We start from the raw sequence: 19,958 nt of genomic DNA, 5'->3' as shown, positions 1-19,958 counted from the left end.
CTAACGACTGTCCACTCAGGTTGTGCCAAGAAAACAATCCCCAACAACATTCTTCTACTGCTACCAACCTGGACGCGACAGGAAGGGTTCACTGAAGACCCTTTCACCAGAATGGTGCAACAGCAATCTAGATTTATCTGGCAGGTTATGTTTTTCCACTGCTTAGTGATCCACTTTTTGCAATCTTTTGCTCAGCTGGAGTCTTGCTTTTTGAACTTCTGCTGTTAAAGCGAACGTCATATTTGACTGTGACTTGCTTGGTTGAGCACTGCCTGTTCGCCCCAGTGATTCTAGACATCCTTCTCTGACCCCTTTCGCTAACGGGTTGTTTACATCAACAAAGTGCCTGTTCGCTCAATTGCGCCATTCTCGACATGTTCCACATGGGTTGGCAGTTTTTAAACTCGTCTAGCTAGTCACTCTGATCGTTCAATTTTCCCACTGCATTGTGGATTTATGTTGGAAAATGATCCATGGAAAATTTGCTCACTTGGTTTTATGTTGAACGTTGGGGCCATGTATTAAATTCCATTCAGAGAAGCGCCTTTCGTGTAAGGGCAGGCGTCTCTAATAAAGTCACACTTACCTCACTCATTGGCAGTAATGGCTCAGACACGCAGGCGCCCTCCAACCTACGTAAATATTCAGAGTCCGTCTCTCTCCACAGATTATCAGGTGATTTCCAACTATTCCAGTATGGGAGTAATCTTCTTGCATGCTGGACTAGCACGGTTTGAAGACCTCTGTGACCCTCCAGCGTGTGTAGGATATAACCATATATAAATGTGCACGCCCTGGGGCAAACAGATCCACTTCTCACACCTGGTGTGTTGCGTTCTCCAGTTGTAAACCGGTTCAGCTTCAAAATACCTGCAATCTCTAATATATGTGCAATGTTTTTTACCGGATCCATGCTGTAGGAAACAGGCAAAGTTCTTGTGATCCAAATCAGACCCTTTTCACAGGAACGGAACACATAAATGAATCTCATCCCTGATGTTATTCCGTCTCCAACTTCCTTTATTCCGCTCCGATTTGACTCAACCAACAGGTTTCTATATCTTTTGGAAATTTTGACTGGAGTAATACATTCGGGGAGGCTATAGCCTGCCTCCTTCTCTAGTTGTGGTTGTAGGTTTTAGTTTTTCGTGTTCCAGTACGTATGTTAATAGTCGTTTCCAACCTTGGATAAAGTCTGGATCCTGTGGATGGGAGTTTGGTTTAAAGGGGTTTTCTGAGATCTTAATACTGATGACCTATGCTCTGGTCGGTGGGGGTCCGACACCCGGGACCCCCGCCGTTCAGCTGTTTGAGAAGGCACGAGGTCTCCTGTGAGCGCCATGGCCTTCTCTCAGCTTTCCATAGGCCATGCGATGCCACGTTCATCAGTCACATGGCCCAGTAAATGGGGCTGAGCACGATACCAAGCACGACCGCCATACAATGTACAGCCCTGTGCTTGGTGAGCAGAGAGAAGGCCATGGTGCTCACAGAAGGGATGACGCCTTCTCGAACAGCTGATCGCAGGTCCTGGGTGTCAGACCCCCACCGAGGATAAGTCATCATACTAAAATCTCAGAAAACCCTGTAAGAGGAATCCGTAATCCTCTACATACAATGTACAGCGCTGTTCTTGGTGAGCAGAGAGAAGGCCATGGTGCTCACAGAAGGGATGGCGCCTTCTCGAACAGCTGATCGCGGGTCCTGGGTGGCAGTTCCCCACCGAGGATAAATCATCATACTAAAATCTCAGAAAACCCTGTAAGAGGAATCCGTAATCCTCTACATACAATGCTCTGCTGTAGATGTGTCTCTGAGCCGGCCACTTACCACCAGGCTCTTGTATATTGTTTATTTGTAATTCTCTAAAAGCAGAACGGAATATTTTTTACACTGGAGAAGACCTGCGCTGCTTCAGTATCCACATGATCCACATGTATTTTTTGGGGGAAAGTAATCCTTCCATATTATTGGAAAATGGGTCCAATCGGTTTATTTGAAAACCCAAAATGACTAGTGATGAGCGAACTTCTGTTTTAAGTTCGGCGTCTAAAGTTCGGCTTCCGGTTAGCGGAGAATCCCGATATGGTTCCCGATATGGATTCCGACTTCCGTTGTGGTCCGTGGTAGCGGAATCAATAATGGCCGATTATTGATTCCGCTACCACGGACCACAACGGAAGTCGGAATCCATATCGGGAACCATATCGGGATTCTCCGCTAACCGGAAGCCGAACTTTAGACGCCGAACTTAAAACAGAAGTTCGCTCATCACTAAAAATGACATAATATGTTAGAGACACTGACCCTCCAGCGTGACTAGGATGTAACCACATATAAATGTGTATGCCCTGGGGCGAACAGACCCACCTGGTGTGTGACAAGTTTATCCATTTACCCCAGGACGTACACATTTATATAGGACTAATGGACTCTCGCTCTATACAGAGCTTTGTGCAAGAGAAAATCAGGTGATGGAGAGAAGAGGCGTCTGGTAACGGTTACTCCCCGCTCCCGACTGAGTCGAAGGGAGATGGAGTCGCGGGTGTCTTACGGCTTCATCTAGTGGGTAACAATCAGTTTTGAAATCAAAAGACAATTATGTAAAATAAAATAAAATAAAATCTTCAAGTAAGACAGCGCCTGATTAAAGAGGTAACTGTAAGATCTTACCACCCAGCGAAATTAATAAATTCTCCTTCAGCTGAATCCATTTCAGGGAAAGCTGGGTGCCGACTCATATGGCCACCATTACAGCAATAACAGCTGCTGTCACCCAGCTTTCCCAGGCTCCTGAATAATCTAATTGGCCTTGCTACACGCTTATGTTGCTGACAGTAAAGCAAGCGGTTGTATTCCTTATATTTACTTTTTTTTTTATTTATGGGGAATTGTTCTTTAATCAACTGTCATCTTGGGCTGCTACATGAGCGACAAGGGCCAATGCCGGCCATTACAGTAACCACAGGGTTTACAAGGTAAACATCACCTCCCCCCCCCTTCCTTTTTCCTGTGTGTCAGTCTTCACTGTAGCTCTGCCGTTCAGTTCCAGCAGTTCAAGATGACCAGAGCTATAGGCTCCTCTCAGATCATGGAGACCTGCAGTGCAATTTGTGAAGGTGCTCAAAAAAGGTGAATTTAAATCATAGAGAATTTCTTCATAATATTATTACGCTTCATCTGTGGCTGCAGTATATTTGAAAATGGCCTTAAATTCGGGTTGTGGTGGTCAGTTGTCTCAAATCAGAGGTTTGGTGTGGTACTTCCCGAAGTCAGATGAGTCGATAAGCACAGATCCTGTGCAATGGATGTATCCTCCAGACCAGGCTGAGATACTGACTGATATCACAGGAGACACCACCAGTATATATCACCAGGAGATACCAGAGGAGACACCGGCAGGGTATACCAACAGGAAACACCGCCATGGTATACCATCAGTAGATACCACCAGGAGACACCACCAGTATATATCACCAGGAGATACCAGAGGAGACACCGGCAGGGTATACCAACAGGAAACACCGCCATGGTATACCATCAGTAGATACCACCAGGAGACACCACCAGTATATATCACCAGGAGATACCAGAGGAGACACCGGCAGGGTATACCAACAGGAAACACCGCCATGGTATACCATCAGGAGACACCACCAGTATATATCACTAGGAAAGACCACCAGGAGATACCAGAGGAGACACCGGCAGAGGTTACCACCAGGAGACAAGGGCAGGACACGCAATCATTTGTGGTTGATGCGCGGATTATAAAGCCATGTGCTTCTCTGGTGCCTGCTTGTGTGCCAGGTACAGGAAGAGGATGCTGGACAGGGCGCTGACCAAAAAGATGACGTCGAACCAGCGGTGGTAGAAGTTGAACTGCAGTTCTCCCAGAACCTCAGTGATGATGGTGCGGTACTCCAGGGGCATGCTCATCCGGATCAGGAGCACGGAGGAGACGAAGTACATTCCCTGGAAGCAGAAAGAAAATGGAGAACACTTCACGACCATACAGAAAATATCCTTTCATCTGGCATTAATGAAATCTATAACTTTCTAATATAGGTTGCGCTTCTACTGATCACCGTTTTTCGAGATCTCTGCTTGCTTTCAGTGTTGTGATCACAATTCCTCCCTTTTTTGTGATACAGGAGCAAAACAGCGCAACTCCCATCCATGTGTGCAGGGTGCTGCAGCGCTGCCAAATTCACTGGAACAGGGCTGAGCTGCAGTGCCACAAACCGCCACAATGACGTGAATGGCGCTGTGTCCCCGACTGCGGTGAAGGGGCGGCTGATCAGAGCCAGTGCTGCCTATTAATGCTCACACACCCTAAGGCCCCATGCACACAAACGATCCGGATGCGTTCAGGAAAACTCGCACCATTTCGTAAGCAATTGCAGTCAGTTTTGTCTGCGCGTTCAGTGGTTCAGTTTTTATCGCGCAGGTGAAAAGCACATTGATGCGCTTTTCACGCGCGTGATAAAAAACTGAATGTTTGTTTACAAACAACATCTCTTAGCAACCATCAGTAAAAAATGCATCGCATCTTCACTTGCTTGCGGATGCAATGCGTTTTTCACGCAGCCCCATTCACTTTTATGAGGCCGGGGCTGCGTGAAAAACGCTCAAGTGCACAGCCCTATTGAAGTGAATGGGTCCGGATTCCGTGCGGGTAGGGTTGTTGCGGGTATCGAAATTTCGATACCCAATCGATACTTTTGTCCCAATATCGATACGATACCGGGATTTCCGTTTTTTCGATACTGGGCTGCGCTTCTGCGCTGTCTAGTATCTCTGAACATGAGCGCGCTGCTATCGGCGCGCTCATGTTCTCTCAGCAGCACGGGGAAAAGGAAGCTATCCTCCTCCCTCCCCCCTGTGCTGCTGCCACCAATGAGAAGAGAGGGGCGGAGGAGGGGCGGGCGCACTGCGCCACCAATGAGAAGAGAGGGGTGGGCGCGCTGCGCCACCAATGATAGGACTATTCCCACACAGAGCGGCGCCCAGCGATGTCTCAGCACTCACCATTAGTCCTGGGCGCCGCTCCGTTCGCCCGCAGTGCTCCATTACTGTCTCCTCTCCTGCTCCACATGCTGCTGATTACTATCGGAGCGATGGGAGGAGACATCAGCTTCACTAGTGGGCGTTCCTTCTCCATGCGCTGCGATTGGACAGCGCTACAGCCAGGAAGAAGGAACGCCCACTAGTGAAGCTGATGTCTCCTCCCATCGCTCCGATAGTAATCAGCAGCATGTGGAGCAGGAGAGGAGACAGTAATGGAGCACTGCGGGCGAACGGAGCGGCGCCCAGGACTAATGGTGAGTGCTGAGACATCGCGGGAGCGCCGCTCTGTGTAAGCCTGGGGCTCCGATCGGTTACCATGGCAGCCAGGATGCTACAGAAGCCCTGGTTGCCATGGTAACATCCCTGATGCTGTGTGCACAAAGCACAGAGCATCAGGGACAGTGTGAAGTCCTATTCACCCTGATAGAGATCTATCAGGCTGAATAGGACAAGGGATGAAAGATCCCAGGTTCTAGCCCCTAAGGGGGGAAATAGTTATTAAATAAAAAGTGTAAAAAAAAAAATTTCAAAAAACCCCCACCAAAATATGAAGTATAAATCACCCCCTTTTCCCAATTATAATAAACATATTACATATCACCACGTCAGAAAAGTCCAAACTATTAAAATATAAAAAAAAATCTAGGTGGTGAACTCCGGAACAGAAAAAATAAATAAAAACTGCGCGATTCGCCATTTTTTTAAAATGCGGAATGCACGTGGCGCTTTTGGTTTATTTTATTTCGCGTGGTATCGAGTATCGCAATACTTTTTCATGGTATCGAAACCGAATCAAAAATTTGGTATCGCAACAACTCTACGTGCGGGTGCAATGCGTTCGCATTACGCATTGCACCCGCGCGGTTAAACTCGCTTGTGTGAAAGGGGCCTTAAGGATATGCCATCAGACCTGGCTCACTGAAGCCCTTTGATACAATGGCAGACCTACACACAAGCGCGGAGAGTGAACTATCTCCCTGACTGCTCCGCACTTGTGGTGAAAGTCAATAATTAACATAAACTCAGCTGATTACACAGACAAAGTACACGAGATATCAAGGTGCTGAGCGACGGGGCGCACAGAATAACACAGCCGCAGAGGGTTAATAGACAACATGAGCGATCCGTACTAATATTTACTTCTAGACTACTACTATACAGATGACCCTTCGATTTTATACACAGGTCCACCATTCTGAGTGGATGATAGAGGTTAGAGCTGCAAATCCCCTGCAAAGTCCATAGTGCTGAATGATAAAATACGAGCTGCCTGCAGCCGCCACTAGAGGGAGCTCACAATACTGCTGAATTCTTGTATTACAGCATACAGTAAACTCCACCTAGTGCGGAGTTATTTATTACAACTGGACTTTTGAATACTGCACCAAATTTATTATACAAATAATGCCCTTTTCCATTTTTTTTTATTTTTTATATTCCACCTAACATCAGGTTTACTGAAGAGACAATCCCTGGGGTCCCTTTGTAGGTTCCAAAGTCTGAATAGAGAGGTACAGAGGGATTCCCCGGTCTCCGATTGGGTAACTGGAAAACCCAGTTACTTGATCAAAGGAGAACCATCACCTTTGTAGTGCAGTGCTACTGTGCCCCAGGACAGCAGCAAGCAAAGGGTTAAATGGCCAGGATGGAAGCTTCCTCCAATCTCGACTGTTGTCAAGTGAAGGGAGTATAAAAAATAAATAGAAAATGGACAGAGAGAGAGAAATCAAGGGATGAGACAGATTAACCACTTATGCGTAAAGTGGTTTTCTAGGATTTTTATATTGATTACCTTTCCTCAGGATAGGCCATCAATATATCAGTGGGGGTCCGACACCCACCATCGCCGCCGATCAGCTGGTTATCTTTGGTTATCTGCTCGCTGCGGCGGACAGGTGTAGTATACACTTGAATAGGAACAAGCTGCGATGTCGACAGCGAGCAGGTAAACAATGAAGGAACGGCTGCGCTCACACGGAGTGCAGCCTTCTCTTCAAACAGCTGATCGGCGGGGGTGGCAAGTGTCGGACCCCCAGCCCATCTGATATTGATGACCTATGCTGAGGATAGGTCATCAATACTAAAATACCAGAAAACCCCTTTCATTTTGGGAAGTTACAGTACCCCTATGCAGCCAGTAGGTGGGGTAAGGACAATCTACTCACCATGATCTGTGCCAAGAGGAGGACAATCACGTTGGAAGATTTGCTGCTGGAGATGGCATAGAAGAACTGAAGAAATAACAGCTCACATTAATAATGACAGAATCTAAAACATGAAAATCTGTGATAAACGTCTGTCTGCAAATAATCTCCCCAAATGAAACCTGAGCTTACAAAAGAGACAGACTAGACTAGTACAGAGGGAGAGGACTCTGCCCAGAAAAGGTCATCATGCACAGGAGAAGGAGACCGTAAGTGAGGGTAGAGGTAAGAGGGGGGTGGAGATTCAGGTTGGTTTTAAAACTTTGGATGTTGGGAGACAATCTGATCTGCTGGGGTAGAGAGCTCCAGAGTATGGGAGGTATACAGGAGAAATCTTAGAGGATTGTGTGAGGAGCCAACAAGAACAAAGAAGGAGGTCTTGTGAGGATAAGAGATTACATGTGGGGAGGTATCAGGAGATGAGATCAGAGATATATGGAGAGGACAGGTTGTGGAGTGGAGGAGATTACATGTGGAGAGGCATCAGGAGATTAGGTCAGATGTACGGAGAGGACAGGTTGTGGACTGGAGATTACATGTGGGGAGGTATCAGGAGATTAGGTCAGAGATGTATGGAGAGGACAGGTTGTGGACTGGAGATTACATGTGGGGAGGTGTCAGGAGATTAGGTCAGAGATGTACGGAGAGGAGGAGATTACATGTGGGGAGGTAGCAGGAGATTAGGTCAGAGATGTATGGAGAGGACAGGTTGTGGAGTGGGGAGGTATCAGGAGATGAGATCAGAGATGTATGGAGAGGACAGGTTGTGGAGTGGAGGAGATTACATGTGGAGAGGTATCAGGAGATTAGGTCAGAGATGTATGGAGAGGACAGGTTGTGGACTGGAGATTACATGTGGGGAGGTGTCAGGAGATTAGGTCAGAGATGTACGGAGAGGAGGAGATTACATGTGGGGAGGTAGCAGGAGATTAGGTCAGAGATGTATGGAGAGGACAGGTTGTGGAGTGGGGAGGTATCAGGAGATGAGATCAGAGATGTATGGAGAGGACAGGTTGTGGAGTGGAGGAGATTACATGTGGAGAGGTATCAGGAGATTAGGTCAGAGATGTATGGAGAGGACAGGTTGTGGAGTGGGGAAGTATCAGGAGATGAGATCAGAGATGTATGGAGAGGACAGGTTGTGGACTGGAGATTACATGTGGGGAGGTGTCAGGAGATTAGGTCAGAGGTGTATGGAGAGGACAGGTTGTGGACTGGAGATTACATGTGGGGGGGGGGGGGGGGGGGGGTGTCAGGAGATTAGGTCAGAGATGTATGGAGAGGACAGGTTGTGGAGTGGGGAAGTATCAGGAGATGAGATCAGAGATGTATGGAGAGGACAGGTTGTGGACTGGAGATTACATGTGGGGAGGTATCAGGAGATTAGGTCAGAGATGTACGGAGAGGAGGAGATTACATGTCGGGAGGTATCAGGAGATTAGGTCAGAGATGTATGGAGAGGAGATTACATGTGGGGAGGTATCAGGAGATGAGATCAGATATGTATGGAGGACACAAGCTATGGAGATTCTTGGACATCATTATTCTGATATGTATTTGCTGGGCAGTGGATGACAGAGGAGACAGAAGGATGAGGATGTTTCAGTAGTCTAGGCTGGAGATGATGAGGACATGCACTAGCATTTTTGTTCACGGAGCAGAAATGTATAACAAATGTTGGATCAGTGTCAGAACGAGCCACTAAGCAGGCGTGAATCACAGAAAGACCGATATCAACCAATGTGTGATAGACCAGCCATCGTCCATTGTGTGATGTCAGGGAAAAGCTTCCTCTAAGAAACCAGCAGTAGACGTGATGATGAACATTTCCATAATACACCGTCACTGAGAAGCCCCTGGAGATCTATTTACTGTTTATACAGCAACATTCATACATGTAACATCTGCTGCCTTCGGTCACCACTAGGTGGCACATAGACGCAGCTGTGCACACTGATGACCTGAATAGCAGAAACACACAGGTTGCCCCCTAGTGGTGGCAACAGAGATTTTCTTTCTCCACTGTACAGAATAGAGGAGTGCAGCACTAGTCTCTTTAGGTCTCACACCTGAAACATCTGATCCCATCCTAACATGACTTGATACACTCGGTGAGCTGCTCTTATATATACACATGTCTGGCTAATGTCTCAGGAGGCTGGAGATACATTGGCCAGGTACCTGGCACTACATCTTGTATGTAAGCAGTGCTGTCCACAGACATGGCTTACCTTGGTGAGAGTGATAAGAAGTCCTCTGATGGAGGTAACGATGATGATACCCACTAGAATGAAGGAAATGTGCTGCGACCAGAACTTGACCTGAACAGGAAAGAAAAACATGGAAGTTCCCGCTGGCTGTAAAACATTTCTATAGGGTTTCTGTATAGTAGGGGTGCACAACCTGCGGCCCCCGTCCTGCTGGACAGAAACAGAGTAGATCGTCTGCCTGTGGGATTAGCTGAGCTCCTGACTGCAGCGCCGGATGGGCCTGGATTAAAGCTCCTGCAATCTAGCAGCAGCAGGTGAAAACCCTGGCTGGTGGTGACAGCGGAGGACAGGAGCCGTCCATTACCGCTTCTGCTCTCAATGAGGGCTATGCAGTAAATAGAGCAAGTGGCTATACCGCTTCCGCTGCTGGACCTGGTGATCACCGAGTGTGTCGGGCACAACAGACCCTAATCAGCTCTGTCCATGTTCGCGCAAGGGTCTTTTAATTACCTATTGGGGGAACATATTAAAAAACACATTAAACATAAAATACCAATGTCGGATGTCCTAGAGGTGCAGGTGAAATCTCACGCCTGCGCTGTGCTGTTTAGTATTCGGCGCAGGCGTACTGAAGGAAGGACGATCGCCGGCTGCCGACTACCTTGCTGCCGGATGAGTCACAGTACACCCGGAAGAAGACACACTCTGCAGAGCGATGCTGGCTGGTGTCTTCTTCTGAGTGTACTGTGCCGCATTTGGTGCAGACGCAGTAAGGAAGTTGGTAACTGGCGAGTGTCCTTCCTTCACTACGCCTGCGCCGAATGCTAAACGGCACGGCGCAGGTGTTAGATTTCACCTGCACTCAGGGCCAGGCAGGAGGCCGTGAAAGCTGCCTGGCCCTGTCAATCAAGTCTAGGAAGTGAAAGAAAGTGCACCGGATGCCATAGCAGTGAATGGAGAGGTGGCTGTGTGCTCGCCATTCACCTCTATCGGGCTTCTGAAAATAGGCGCTCATTTGGCTACTTTCGGAACTCCCATAGAAGTGAATGGAGAGTGTCCCACCCATGCATAGGCACCTCTCCATTCTACCGCTATGGGACTATTAGAGGCGGCACTCTGGTGATATACCACAGATGTACGAGACGAGCCGTTTCTGTCAGCAGAAACAACAGTATTAGGGCTCATGCACACGGCCGTGAGCGGTCCACGGAACCACGGGCTGGATTCCTGCTGAGAGCAGGAGCGCACGGCGTCATTGGTTGCTATGACGCCGTGCGCTCCCTGCTGCCGCCGCAATACAGTGATATGATCTATACCAGTGTATTACTGTATTGCGGCGGCAGCAGGGAGCGCACGGCGTCAAAGCAACCAATGACGCCGTGCGCTCCTGCTCTCAGCAGGTATCCAGCCCGTGGTTCCACGGACCGCTCACGGCCGTGAAACACGGCCGTGTGCATGAGCCCTTAACCTGAAGTGCTAATGTCAGCTGAACCAACTAGCCTAACATGGCCCCCGTTACTGCGGAAATAGAACTTTTATTATATGCGAATGAGCCTCGAGGAGCGGGGGGAGGGGGCTTGGGCCTCGCTCGTCTCCTAGAGGCTCCGTTCTCGCACCTCTGGCCACACCTTCCTAGACTTGATTGACAGGGCCAGGCAGCGTTCACGGCCTCCTGCCTGGCCCTGAGTGGAGGTTTAGCATTCGGCGCAGGCGTAGTGAAGAAATGACGCTCGCCAGTTACCAACTTACTTACTGCGTCTGCACCAAATGCGGCACAGTACACTCGGCACAGACACCAGTACACTCGGCACAGCGCAGGCGTGAGATTTCACCTGCACTCAGGGCCAGGCAGGAGGATGTGAATGTTGCCTGGCCCTGCCACTCAAGTCTAGGGCGGGGCGTAGTCACAGGTGCCAGAACGGACCCTCTAGGAGACAGAGCATTTGCATATAATAAAAGTTATTTTTTTGCATCTATTAAAATATCGCTCAGGTCGGCCAGGTTCATGTTGTTATTTCTGCTGACACAAGCTCTTTAAATAATAAGGAGCAATAGTTTGCAAAAACAATAGTCATTTTCTTTTTTCCAGTTTTCACCAACTTAAAAAATAAATAAATAAATAAACACATTACAAAGCTCTATGTCTCATGTAAAAAAAGGTCTCAAAAATTATTTGGGTGGTCCAACGAATAAAAAATAAATAAAAATCAAATAAAATATGACCGTTAAACCACGGCGTGCCCACTAGTTAAGGGAAAATGCTTACTGGTTATTGCAGGGCACCGGTCACACAGATGTAACTTAGAACTGTGGGGCAGGAGGGGTAGTAACCAGTGAGCGCCGTCCTCTGCAGTGGAGGGAGGAGCTCGAGTATGAATAGGAGGCAGGAGAGACAGAAACGTCGCCACTTAAAGGCTATGTTCACATTTTTATGATTGTATTGTACTCATTTTGGGCTAAAAATCCATTTTTTTTTTATTGGTCTTTATTAAAAATATTGAGCCGTTCTGTCACAAAGGTTAACTGTTTTTCTAGCTGTGTGACTTCACTTTCCCTTTGTGCCGGTCATCTAATAAACCTCATCTCTGAACTACGGAGAGAGGTCATAAACACTTATTTAAAGGGGTTGTCTTGCTTCAGTAAGTGGCATTTATCATGTAGAGAAAGTTAATACAAGGCACTTACTAATGTATTGTGATTGTCCATACTGCTTCCTTTGCTGGCTGGATTCATTTTTCCATCACATTATACTTTGCTCGTTTCCTAGGTTACGACCACCCTGTAATCCTTCAGCAGTGGTCGTGCTTACACACTGTAGGAAAAAGCAGTAGCCTATGTGTGGTCCCATGGCCCCGGCCACCAGAGAGGCTGATGCTTTTTCCTACGGCGTGCAAGCACGGCCACCACTGATGGACTGCAGGGTGGTCTGTAACCATAGAAATGAGCAGTGTATAACGTGATGAAAAAATAAGTCCAGCCAGCAAAGAAGGAAATATGGACAATCACTATACATTAGAAAGTGGCTTGTATAAACTTTCTCTACATCATAAATGTCACTTACTGAAGTGAGACGACCCCTTTAGGCCACATTCTTATCAGTAAGATAAGAACTGAGCTATAATGAGTGTTTAAGAGATCAGAGATAAGGGGCCGTCAGCTGAGCTGCCTGACAGAACAGAGTGAAAATTCAGATCCTGCTACTAGATAAACTCAAGGCTGCACAGAGACAGGGGTTCAACATTTTTAATAAAGACCAATAAAAAAAAAGATTTTTAGCTAAAAATGAGAACAATACAATAATAAATAAAAAAATGCCCCCAAAAGGTGTACTTAGCCTTTAATGGAGTTGCCGTTACTAAGGCAGGATGAGGCAGTGGGAGCTACTGACACAGCGAGCGCAGCTGCACACTGCTGTTTCTGGGCTGGTTGGTGGTCGGGACTGAGATTCATCTCGGGGAGACGAGACAACCCCTTATTACACTGCACGGTTTTCGGATCAATTATTGGGAATAAATGTTCATAGGAAGAGCGCTCATCCCTGGTAACCGGCCCGTATAATAGTGCCGCCAATCAACTGATCAAGAAGTCATCACTCGATTGTCGGCCGATTTGCATCTCTCATCAGAACGAGATGTACGATAACCATCAGCACTTTTCTCTGTGTGATCAGGGACGTACCGCCGATAATCAACTGAATGAAGGAGGAACGACAGCAGTAGTGATCATTCCTTCCCACTGGCCTGTGTAACAAGCCAGTGCAAACGAGCGCCAATCACAATTTTTTCTTATTTGTGGCCGCTTGAAATAAAATAATGTGAGGATGCGGCCCGCCGACCAGAGAAGGCTGTGCACCCCTGCTCTACGGGATCTTTCGACCTTACATCAAACTGGATGCCCAGGTAATTCACGGTGATCTCGATCCCTCTGGTGACTGGGTCAGTCTTCCCCACGCGGTCAAAGACGATGTTGATTGTGGCCTACAAAATAAAAAAAACGAGGTTTACAGAAAACTCCGTAACCGTATAAGTCACCAGTCCTAGGGGGAGGAGCCTATGAGCTAGGCCCTCTTAGAGGGATTGTCCAGGAAGTTTTTTATAATTATTATTTTTTAAATACAACCCCTTCCCGACTGGACCTGTAAAGAGAAGCATACTTACCTGCTCCCTGCCGCTGAGTTCGAGCTCCGTGGTTCCTGGGCTGTCTTCCCTGCATGTAAACTTCCTTCATGAATGGATCATGTGCACCGCTACAACCTGTGATGTGTCCCCACTGCTGGCTCATGTATTGCTTGGGGACACATCACCGCGAAGGCCTGTCATCGGCTGCGGTGGTGAACGTGACCCCATGAAGGGACCGACCTGCAGGGAAGACAGCCCTGGACCCACGGAGCTGGAACCAGGCAGCAGGTCAGCGTGCTTTCCTTCACAGGTCCAGTGGTGGAGGTGCGGCAATTAAAAAAACAAATCAGTCCTGGGCAACCCCTTTAAGAGGTCGTAGAACATAGATCTCCTAGTTCTGTGAAGCTTTAAAAATGTATTCCCCCACCCCCATCCTGAACCACCCCTGTAAAGTGGGGGCGGGGTCAATACATTCATCCTCTGTACTGACTTTACCGACAACAGTGACTAGTAACTTAGTAACAATGTAAATCTCTGGGCAAAACTGATATACCGTGTTTCGGCTGGTGTAGGGGGCGGGGCATAAACTGTCAAGAATGTATCCTTGTGTCATGCTCCGCCCATCAGGCCCTGTCTAGGCAAAATAGACTGTATCTATATATAGTCATATGACGTTGATCCGAATTTCAGGATAACTTAGATTCGCTGCAAAGCCGAATTTCCGTGTACTTTGCGGTAGCGAATCGATTTAACTTGAAATATATTATATATATACACACACACACAGTACAGACCAAAAGTTTGGACACACCTTCTCATTCAAAGAGTTTTCTTTATTTTCATGACTATGAAAATTGTAGATTCACACTGAAGGCATCGAAACTATGAAATAACACATGTGGAATTATATACATAGCAAAAAAGTGTGAAACAACTGAAAATATGTCATATTCTAGGTTCTTCAAAGTAGACACCTTTTGCTTTGATTACTGCTTTGCACACTCTTGGCATTCTCTTGATGAGCTTCAAGAGGTAGCCACCTAAAATGGTCTTCCAACAGTCTTGAAGGAGTTCCCAGAGATGCTTAGCACTTGTTGTCCCTTTTGCCTTCACTCTGCGGTCCAGCTCACACCAAACCATCTCGATTGGGTTCAGGTCCGGTGACTGTGGAGGCCAGGTCATCTGGCACAGCACCCCATCACTCTCCTTCATGGTCAAATAGCCCTTACACAGACTGGAGGTGTGTTTGGGGTCATTGTCCTGGTGAAAAATAAATGATGATCCAAGTAAACGCAAACCGGATGGAATAGCATGCCGCGGCAAGATGCTGTGGTAGCCATGCTGGTTCAGTATGCCTTCAATTTTGAATAAATCCCCAACAGTGTCACCAGCAAAGCACCCCCACACCATCACACCTCCTCCTCCATGCTTCACGGTGGGAACCAGGCATGTAGAGTCCATCCGTTCACCTTTTCTGCGTCGCACAAAGACACGGTGGTTGGAACCAAAGATCTCAAATTTGGACTCATCAGACCAAAGCACAGATTTCCACTGGTCTAATGTCCGTTCCTTGTGTTCTTTAGCCCAAACAAGTCTCTTCTGCTTGTTGCCTGTCCTTAGCAGTGGTTTCCTAGCAGATATTCTACCATGAAGACCTGATTCACACAGTCTCCTCTTAACAGTTGTTCTAGCGATGTGTCTGCTGCTAGAACTCTGTGTGGCATTGACCTGGTCTCTAATCTGAGCTGCTGTTAACCTGCGATTTCTGAGGCTGGTGACTCGGATGAACTTATCCTCCGCAGCAGAGGTGACTCTTGGTCTTCCTTTCCTGGGGCGGTCCGCATGTGAGCCAGTTTCTTTGTAGCGCTTGATGGTTTTTGTGACTGCACTTGGGGACACTTTCAAAGTTTTCCCAATTTTTCGGACTGACTGACCTTCATTTCTTAAAGTAATGATGGCCACTCGTTTTTCTTTACTTAGCTGCTTTTTTCTTGCCATAATACAAATTCTAACAGTCTATTCAGTAGGACTATCAGCTGTGTATCCACCTGACCTCTCCACAATGCAACTGATGGTCCCAACCCCATTTATAAGGCAAGAAATCCCACTTATTAAACCTGACAGGGCACACCTGTGAAGTGAAAACCATTTCAGGTGACTACCTCTTGAAGCTCATCAAGAGAATGCCAAGAGTGTGCAAAGCAGTAATCAAAGCAAAAGGTGGCTACTTTGAAGAACCTAGAATATGACATATTTTCAGTTCTTTCACACTTTTTTGTTATGTATATAATTCCACATGTGTTAATTCATAGTTTTGATGCCTTCAGTGTGAATCTACAATTTTCATAGTCATGAAAATAAAGAAAACTCTTTGAATGAGAAGGTGTGTCCAAACTTTTGGTCTGTACTGTGTATATATCATACTTACCTCATCCATTTGCTTGTGACTAGCTGGCCACTTCTATCTTGATTGAAGTTCTCGCATGAAATCCCGTGTGCGGTGACATATGACGTTGCCATCATGCCGTCCGACATGGTGACATCATGGGCCGCATGAGATTTTGCACCAGATCTTCAAGCAAGATGGCAGCTGCCGGGACTCTTATTTGTATGGAAAGCTGCGATCACGTATGAACGCGACATCTGAGGGGTACGATGACGCGGTGCAATCGGCGCTCCCCGTCATTGCACCTGCTACTTACAAAGAAATGCGCTTCGTGACAAGGTAATTCACCATGAAGCATATTTATTTTTGTAAAATTCGGAGAAGCAGCCGAATCGGATTTCCCAATACTTCGCTGGTCACTAGTCCTTACCATAAAGATTTTCCAGACGCAGTAAATGGAGAAGAAGTATCCCAAGAAATTGAAGTATTTTCCCTGGAAGGTTTTCGAGTACTCGATGCGCTCCTGCAGGGGTGGTACATACAGAGAGTCAGTACAGCGAGACTGTGGGTGACACTGCGGCACACATATTTCTCAATGAGTCTTCTCCAATCACACCCAAAGCTGCACTCAAATTCTTACCAACAACCAGGAAGCACAAACCATGCACATACATTTTTTAGAAATGTAATGACTGCATTTTAAAATATCCGGTTTTAAGAAATCTGAACTCCTGCAACTTTAAACTGCTGATGCAGCTCTGGACGAGACTTATATATTACAAGAATAATATCAGCAAAAATAACTATTTTCACTGAATCTTTGAACAAGTCTTTGACTTGAGGAATCTGCTTAAGTCCTGACATAACACTGAAAACTAGCATGTTACTGCAGTACAGGAGGCTGTCTCTCCAGGCCGCACAGTCTTCTGTCCTCTCCTCTCAGGCGGCTGGGAGTTCACGACGATCCCCCACCCCCATCGTGTCAGCAGACGTCCATCCCGCCCAGCTGTGACCTTACCTTAGTGGCGTGCAGGTCCGCCGTCTCCAAAAACAGCTGGCGGCTCAGTTCTTCCAGAGCGTCCACCTCCTGCTGGATCTGAGACAGGTCTGATAGGAATGAAGGAAGCCAAGTGACAGCGGAGCCTCCCCATAACCCAAACACCTACAGTCACTTATCTATCACATACATATATAATACAGGATGTAACGCAGGATAGGTTATGTAATGTACACAGTGACTGCACCAGCAGAATAGTGAGTGCAGCTCTGGAGTATACAGGTCCTTCTCAAAAAATTAGCATATTGTGATAAAGTTCATTATTTTCTGTAATGTACTGATAAACATTAGACTTTCATATATTTTAGATTCATTACACACCAACTGAAGTAGTTCAAGCCTTTTATTGTTTTAATATTGATGATTTTGGCATACAGCTCATGAAAACCCAAAATTCCTATCTCAAAAAATTAGCATATTTCATCCGACCAATAAAAGAAAAGTGTTTTTAATACAAAAAAAGTCAACCTTCAAATAATTATGTTCAGTTATGCACTCAATACTTGGTCGGGAATCCTTTTGCAGAAATGACTGCTTCAATGCGGCGTGGCATGGAGGCAATCAGCCTGTGGCACTGCTGAGGTGTTATGGAGGCCCAGGAGGCTTCGATAGCGGCCTTAAGCTCATCCAGAGTGTTGGGTCTTGTGTCTCTCAACTTTCTCTTCCCAATATCCCACAGATTCTCTATGGGGTTGAGGTCAGGAGAGTTGGCAGGCCAATTGAGCACAGTAATACCATGGTCAGTAAACCAGTTACCAGTGGTGTTGGCGCTGTGAGCAGGTGCCAGGTCGTGCTGAAAAATGAAATCTTCATCTCCATAAAGCTTTCCAGCAGATGGAAGCATGAAGTGCTCCAAAATCTCCTGATAGCTAGCTGCATTGACCCTGCCCTTGATAAAACACAGTGGACCAACACCAGCAGCTGACATGGCACCCCAGACCATCACTGACTGTGGGGACTTGACACTGGACTTCAGGCATTTTGGCATTTCCCTCTCCCCAGTCTTCCTCCAGACTCTGGCACCTTGATTTCCGAATGACATGCAACAGTCCAGTGCTGCTTCTCTGTAGCCCAGGTCAGGCGCTTCTGCCGCTGTTTCTGGGGAATGCGGCACCTGTAGCCCATTTCCTGCACACGCCTGTACACGGTGGCTCTGGATGTTTCTACTCCAGACTCAGTCCACTGCTTCCGCAGGTCCCCCAAGGTCTGGAATCGGTCCTTCTCCACAATCTTCCTCAGGGTCCGGTCACCTCTTCTCGTTGTGCAGCGTTTTCTGCCACACTTTTTCCTTCCCACAGACTTCCCACTGAGGTGCCTTGATACAGCACTCTGGGAACAGCCTATTCCTTCAGAAATCTCTTTCTGGGTCTTACCCTCTTGCTTGAGGGTGTCAATGATGGCCTTCTGGACAGCAGTCAGGTCGGCAGTCTTACCCATGATTGCGGTTTGGAGTAATGAACCAGGCTGGGAGTTTTTAAAAGCCTCAGGAATCTTTTGCAGGTGTTTAGAGTTAATTAGTTGATTCAGATGATTAGGTTAATAGCTCGTTTAGAGAACCTTTTCATGATATGCTAATTTTTTTAGATAGGAATTTGGGGTTTTCATGAGCTGTATGCCAAAATCATCAATATTAAAACAATAAAAGGCTTGAACTACTTCAGTTGTGTGTAATGAATCTAAAATATATGAAAGTCTAATGTTTATCAGTACATTACAGAAAATAATGAACTTTATCACAATATGCTAATTTTTTGAGAAGGACCTGTATATACAGGATGTAACTCAGGATCAGTGCAGGATAAGTAATGTAATGTATGTACACAGTGACTGCACCAGCAGAATAGTGAGTGCAGCTCTGGGGTATGCACTGTATGGATATAGTGACATGTTATATCTGTATATAAGCTGTGAGTATTCTGGGGTAGACATTCCCTTCAGGTCTCTCGGAGATGACAAAAAGATACTTTCACTGCCAGGAGCTGATGACGTCACGCTCTTGATCATCCCCCAGAATCCACTTGGTCTGTTGTGCACTTCTCCTCGCTGGAACATATTCCTCCGCACCATGGCTATCCTGCAGGTAGAACAATATCGGTTATGAAGTGCTCTACCCTATATAACCCCAGGGCTCTTGAGTTTGTCCTTATCGAGCGTCACTCGGCTTTCCCAGGAACAGATATGACTAAGAGACAACTGAACAGGATGGTAACAGGTTAACCTGTGGGAAAGGGGAAGTAGGAATTAGCCGTGATGCCCTAATAACCGTGTCCTCGGTCATGTGTCCCATTAATAATATGTACTACCGCTATATTAGTGGAGCCGCTGACGAGCAGCGCAGGGAAGTAGATGAGGGACGTTAGTATTAACGATGTCAGCTGCAGATTCCGAAATGATTCATGTCACCAATTTATGGGGTGCAGGGCGATAAACGGCAGAAAACTACAATAATTACTAGAACTTAACAAACCAATGCCAGGCAGCTGCTGCTAAGGCAAATAACCGCCATGATATGCATCAAAATGGCAAAGGAGTTGCAAGACAGGTATACAGACGGGCATGCTGTAAGTCCAGAGGATATAGGATGGCGGCCATCACGTGATATGGCAAGTAGATGTGTCTGGCGCATGCACAGATTCTGCGCATGCGCCAAGGTGCTGGAAGCTAGATAAAGCCCAAGGAACCCCATGTGGACATCCTCTATATCAAAGAGGATAGAAGGTTTCATCGCCATCCTCCTAGACGGGGATTCTTTACTGTAAGAGCAGTGAGACTATGGAGCGCTCTGCCAGAAGAGGCGGCGATGCCCGATCCATCGTACAAGGTCTACAGAGGCCGGGATGCCTTTCTTGAAAAATGTATTACGAATGATAATTAGTAGATTTCCGGAGCGGACACGCTGATCCCGGGATTTAT

The 19,958-nt window shown here is 46.8% G+C and overlaps 1 protein-coding gene across 2 annotated transcripts in view; it reads right to left on the bottom strand.

Moving 5' to 3' along the window:
- Positions 1-2,855: 2,855 nt before the first annotated feature.
- LOC122930668 (Golgi pH regulator) overlaps positions 2,856-19,958 on the bottom strand; it is a 31,276-nt gene continuing 14,173 nt past the window's right edge. For both annotated transcript variants that reach the window (XM_044284195.1, XM_044284196.1), the window contains exons 9-15: positions 19,010-19,119; positions 17,007-17,095; positions 16,419-16,511; positions 13,366-13,461; positions 9,506-9,595; positions 7,236-7,301; positions 2,856-3,975 (exon numbers count right to left, since the gene is read on the bottom strand). In XM_044284195.1, coding sequence (XP_044140130.1) covers positions 3,769-3,975; positions 7,236-7,301; positions 9,506-9,595; positions 13,366-13,461; positions 16,419-16,511; positions 17,007-17,095; positions 19,010-19,119 — 751 coding nt within the window. In that variant the 3' untranslated portion in view covers positions 2,856-3,768. The remainder of the gene's footprint in view (positions 3,976-7,235; positions 7,302-9,505; positions 9,596-13,365; positions 13,462-16,418; positions 16,512-17,006; positions 17,096-19,009; positions 19,120-19,958) is intronic.

Source organism: Bufo gargarizans, chromosome 3 (assembly GCF_014858855.1).
Source record: "Bufo gargarizans isolate SCDJY-AF-19 chromosome 3, ASM1485885v1, whole genome shotgun sequence".
Classification (NCBI taxonomy): domain Eukaryota; kingdom Metazoa; phylum Chordata; class Amphibia; order Anura; family Bufonidae; genus Bufo; species Bufo gargarizans.
This window is presented reverse-complemented; position numbering and strand designations above follow the sequence as displayed.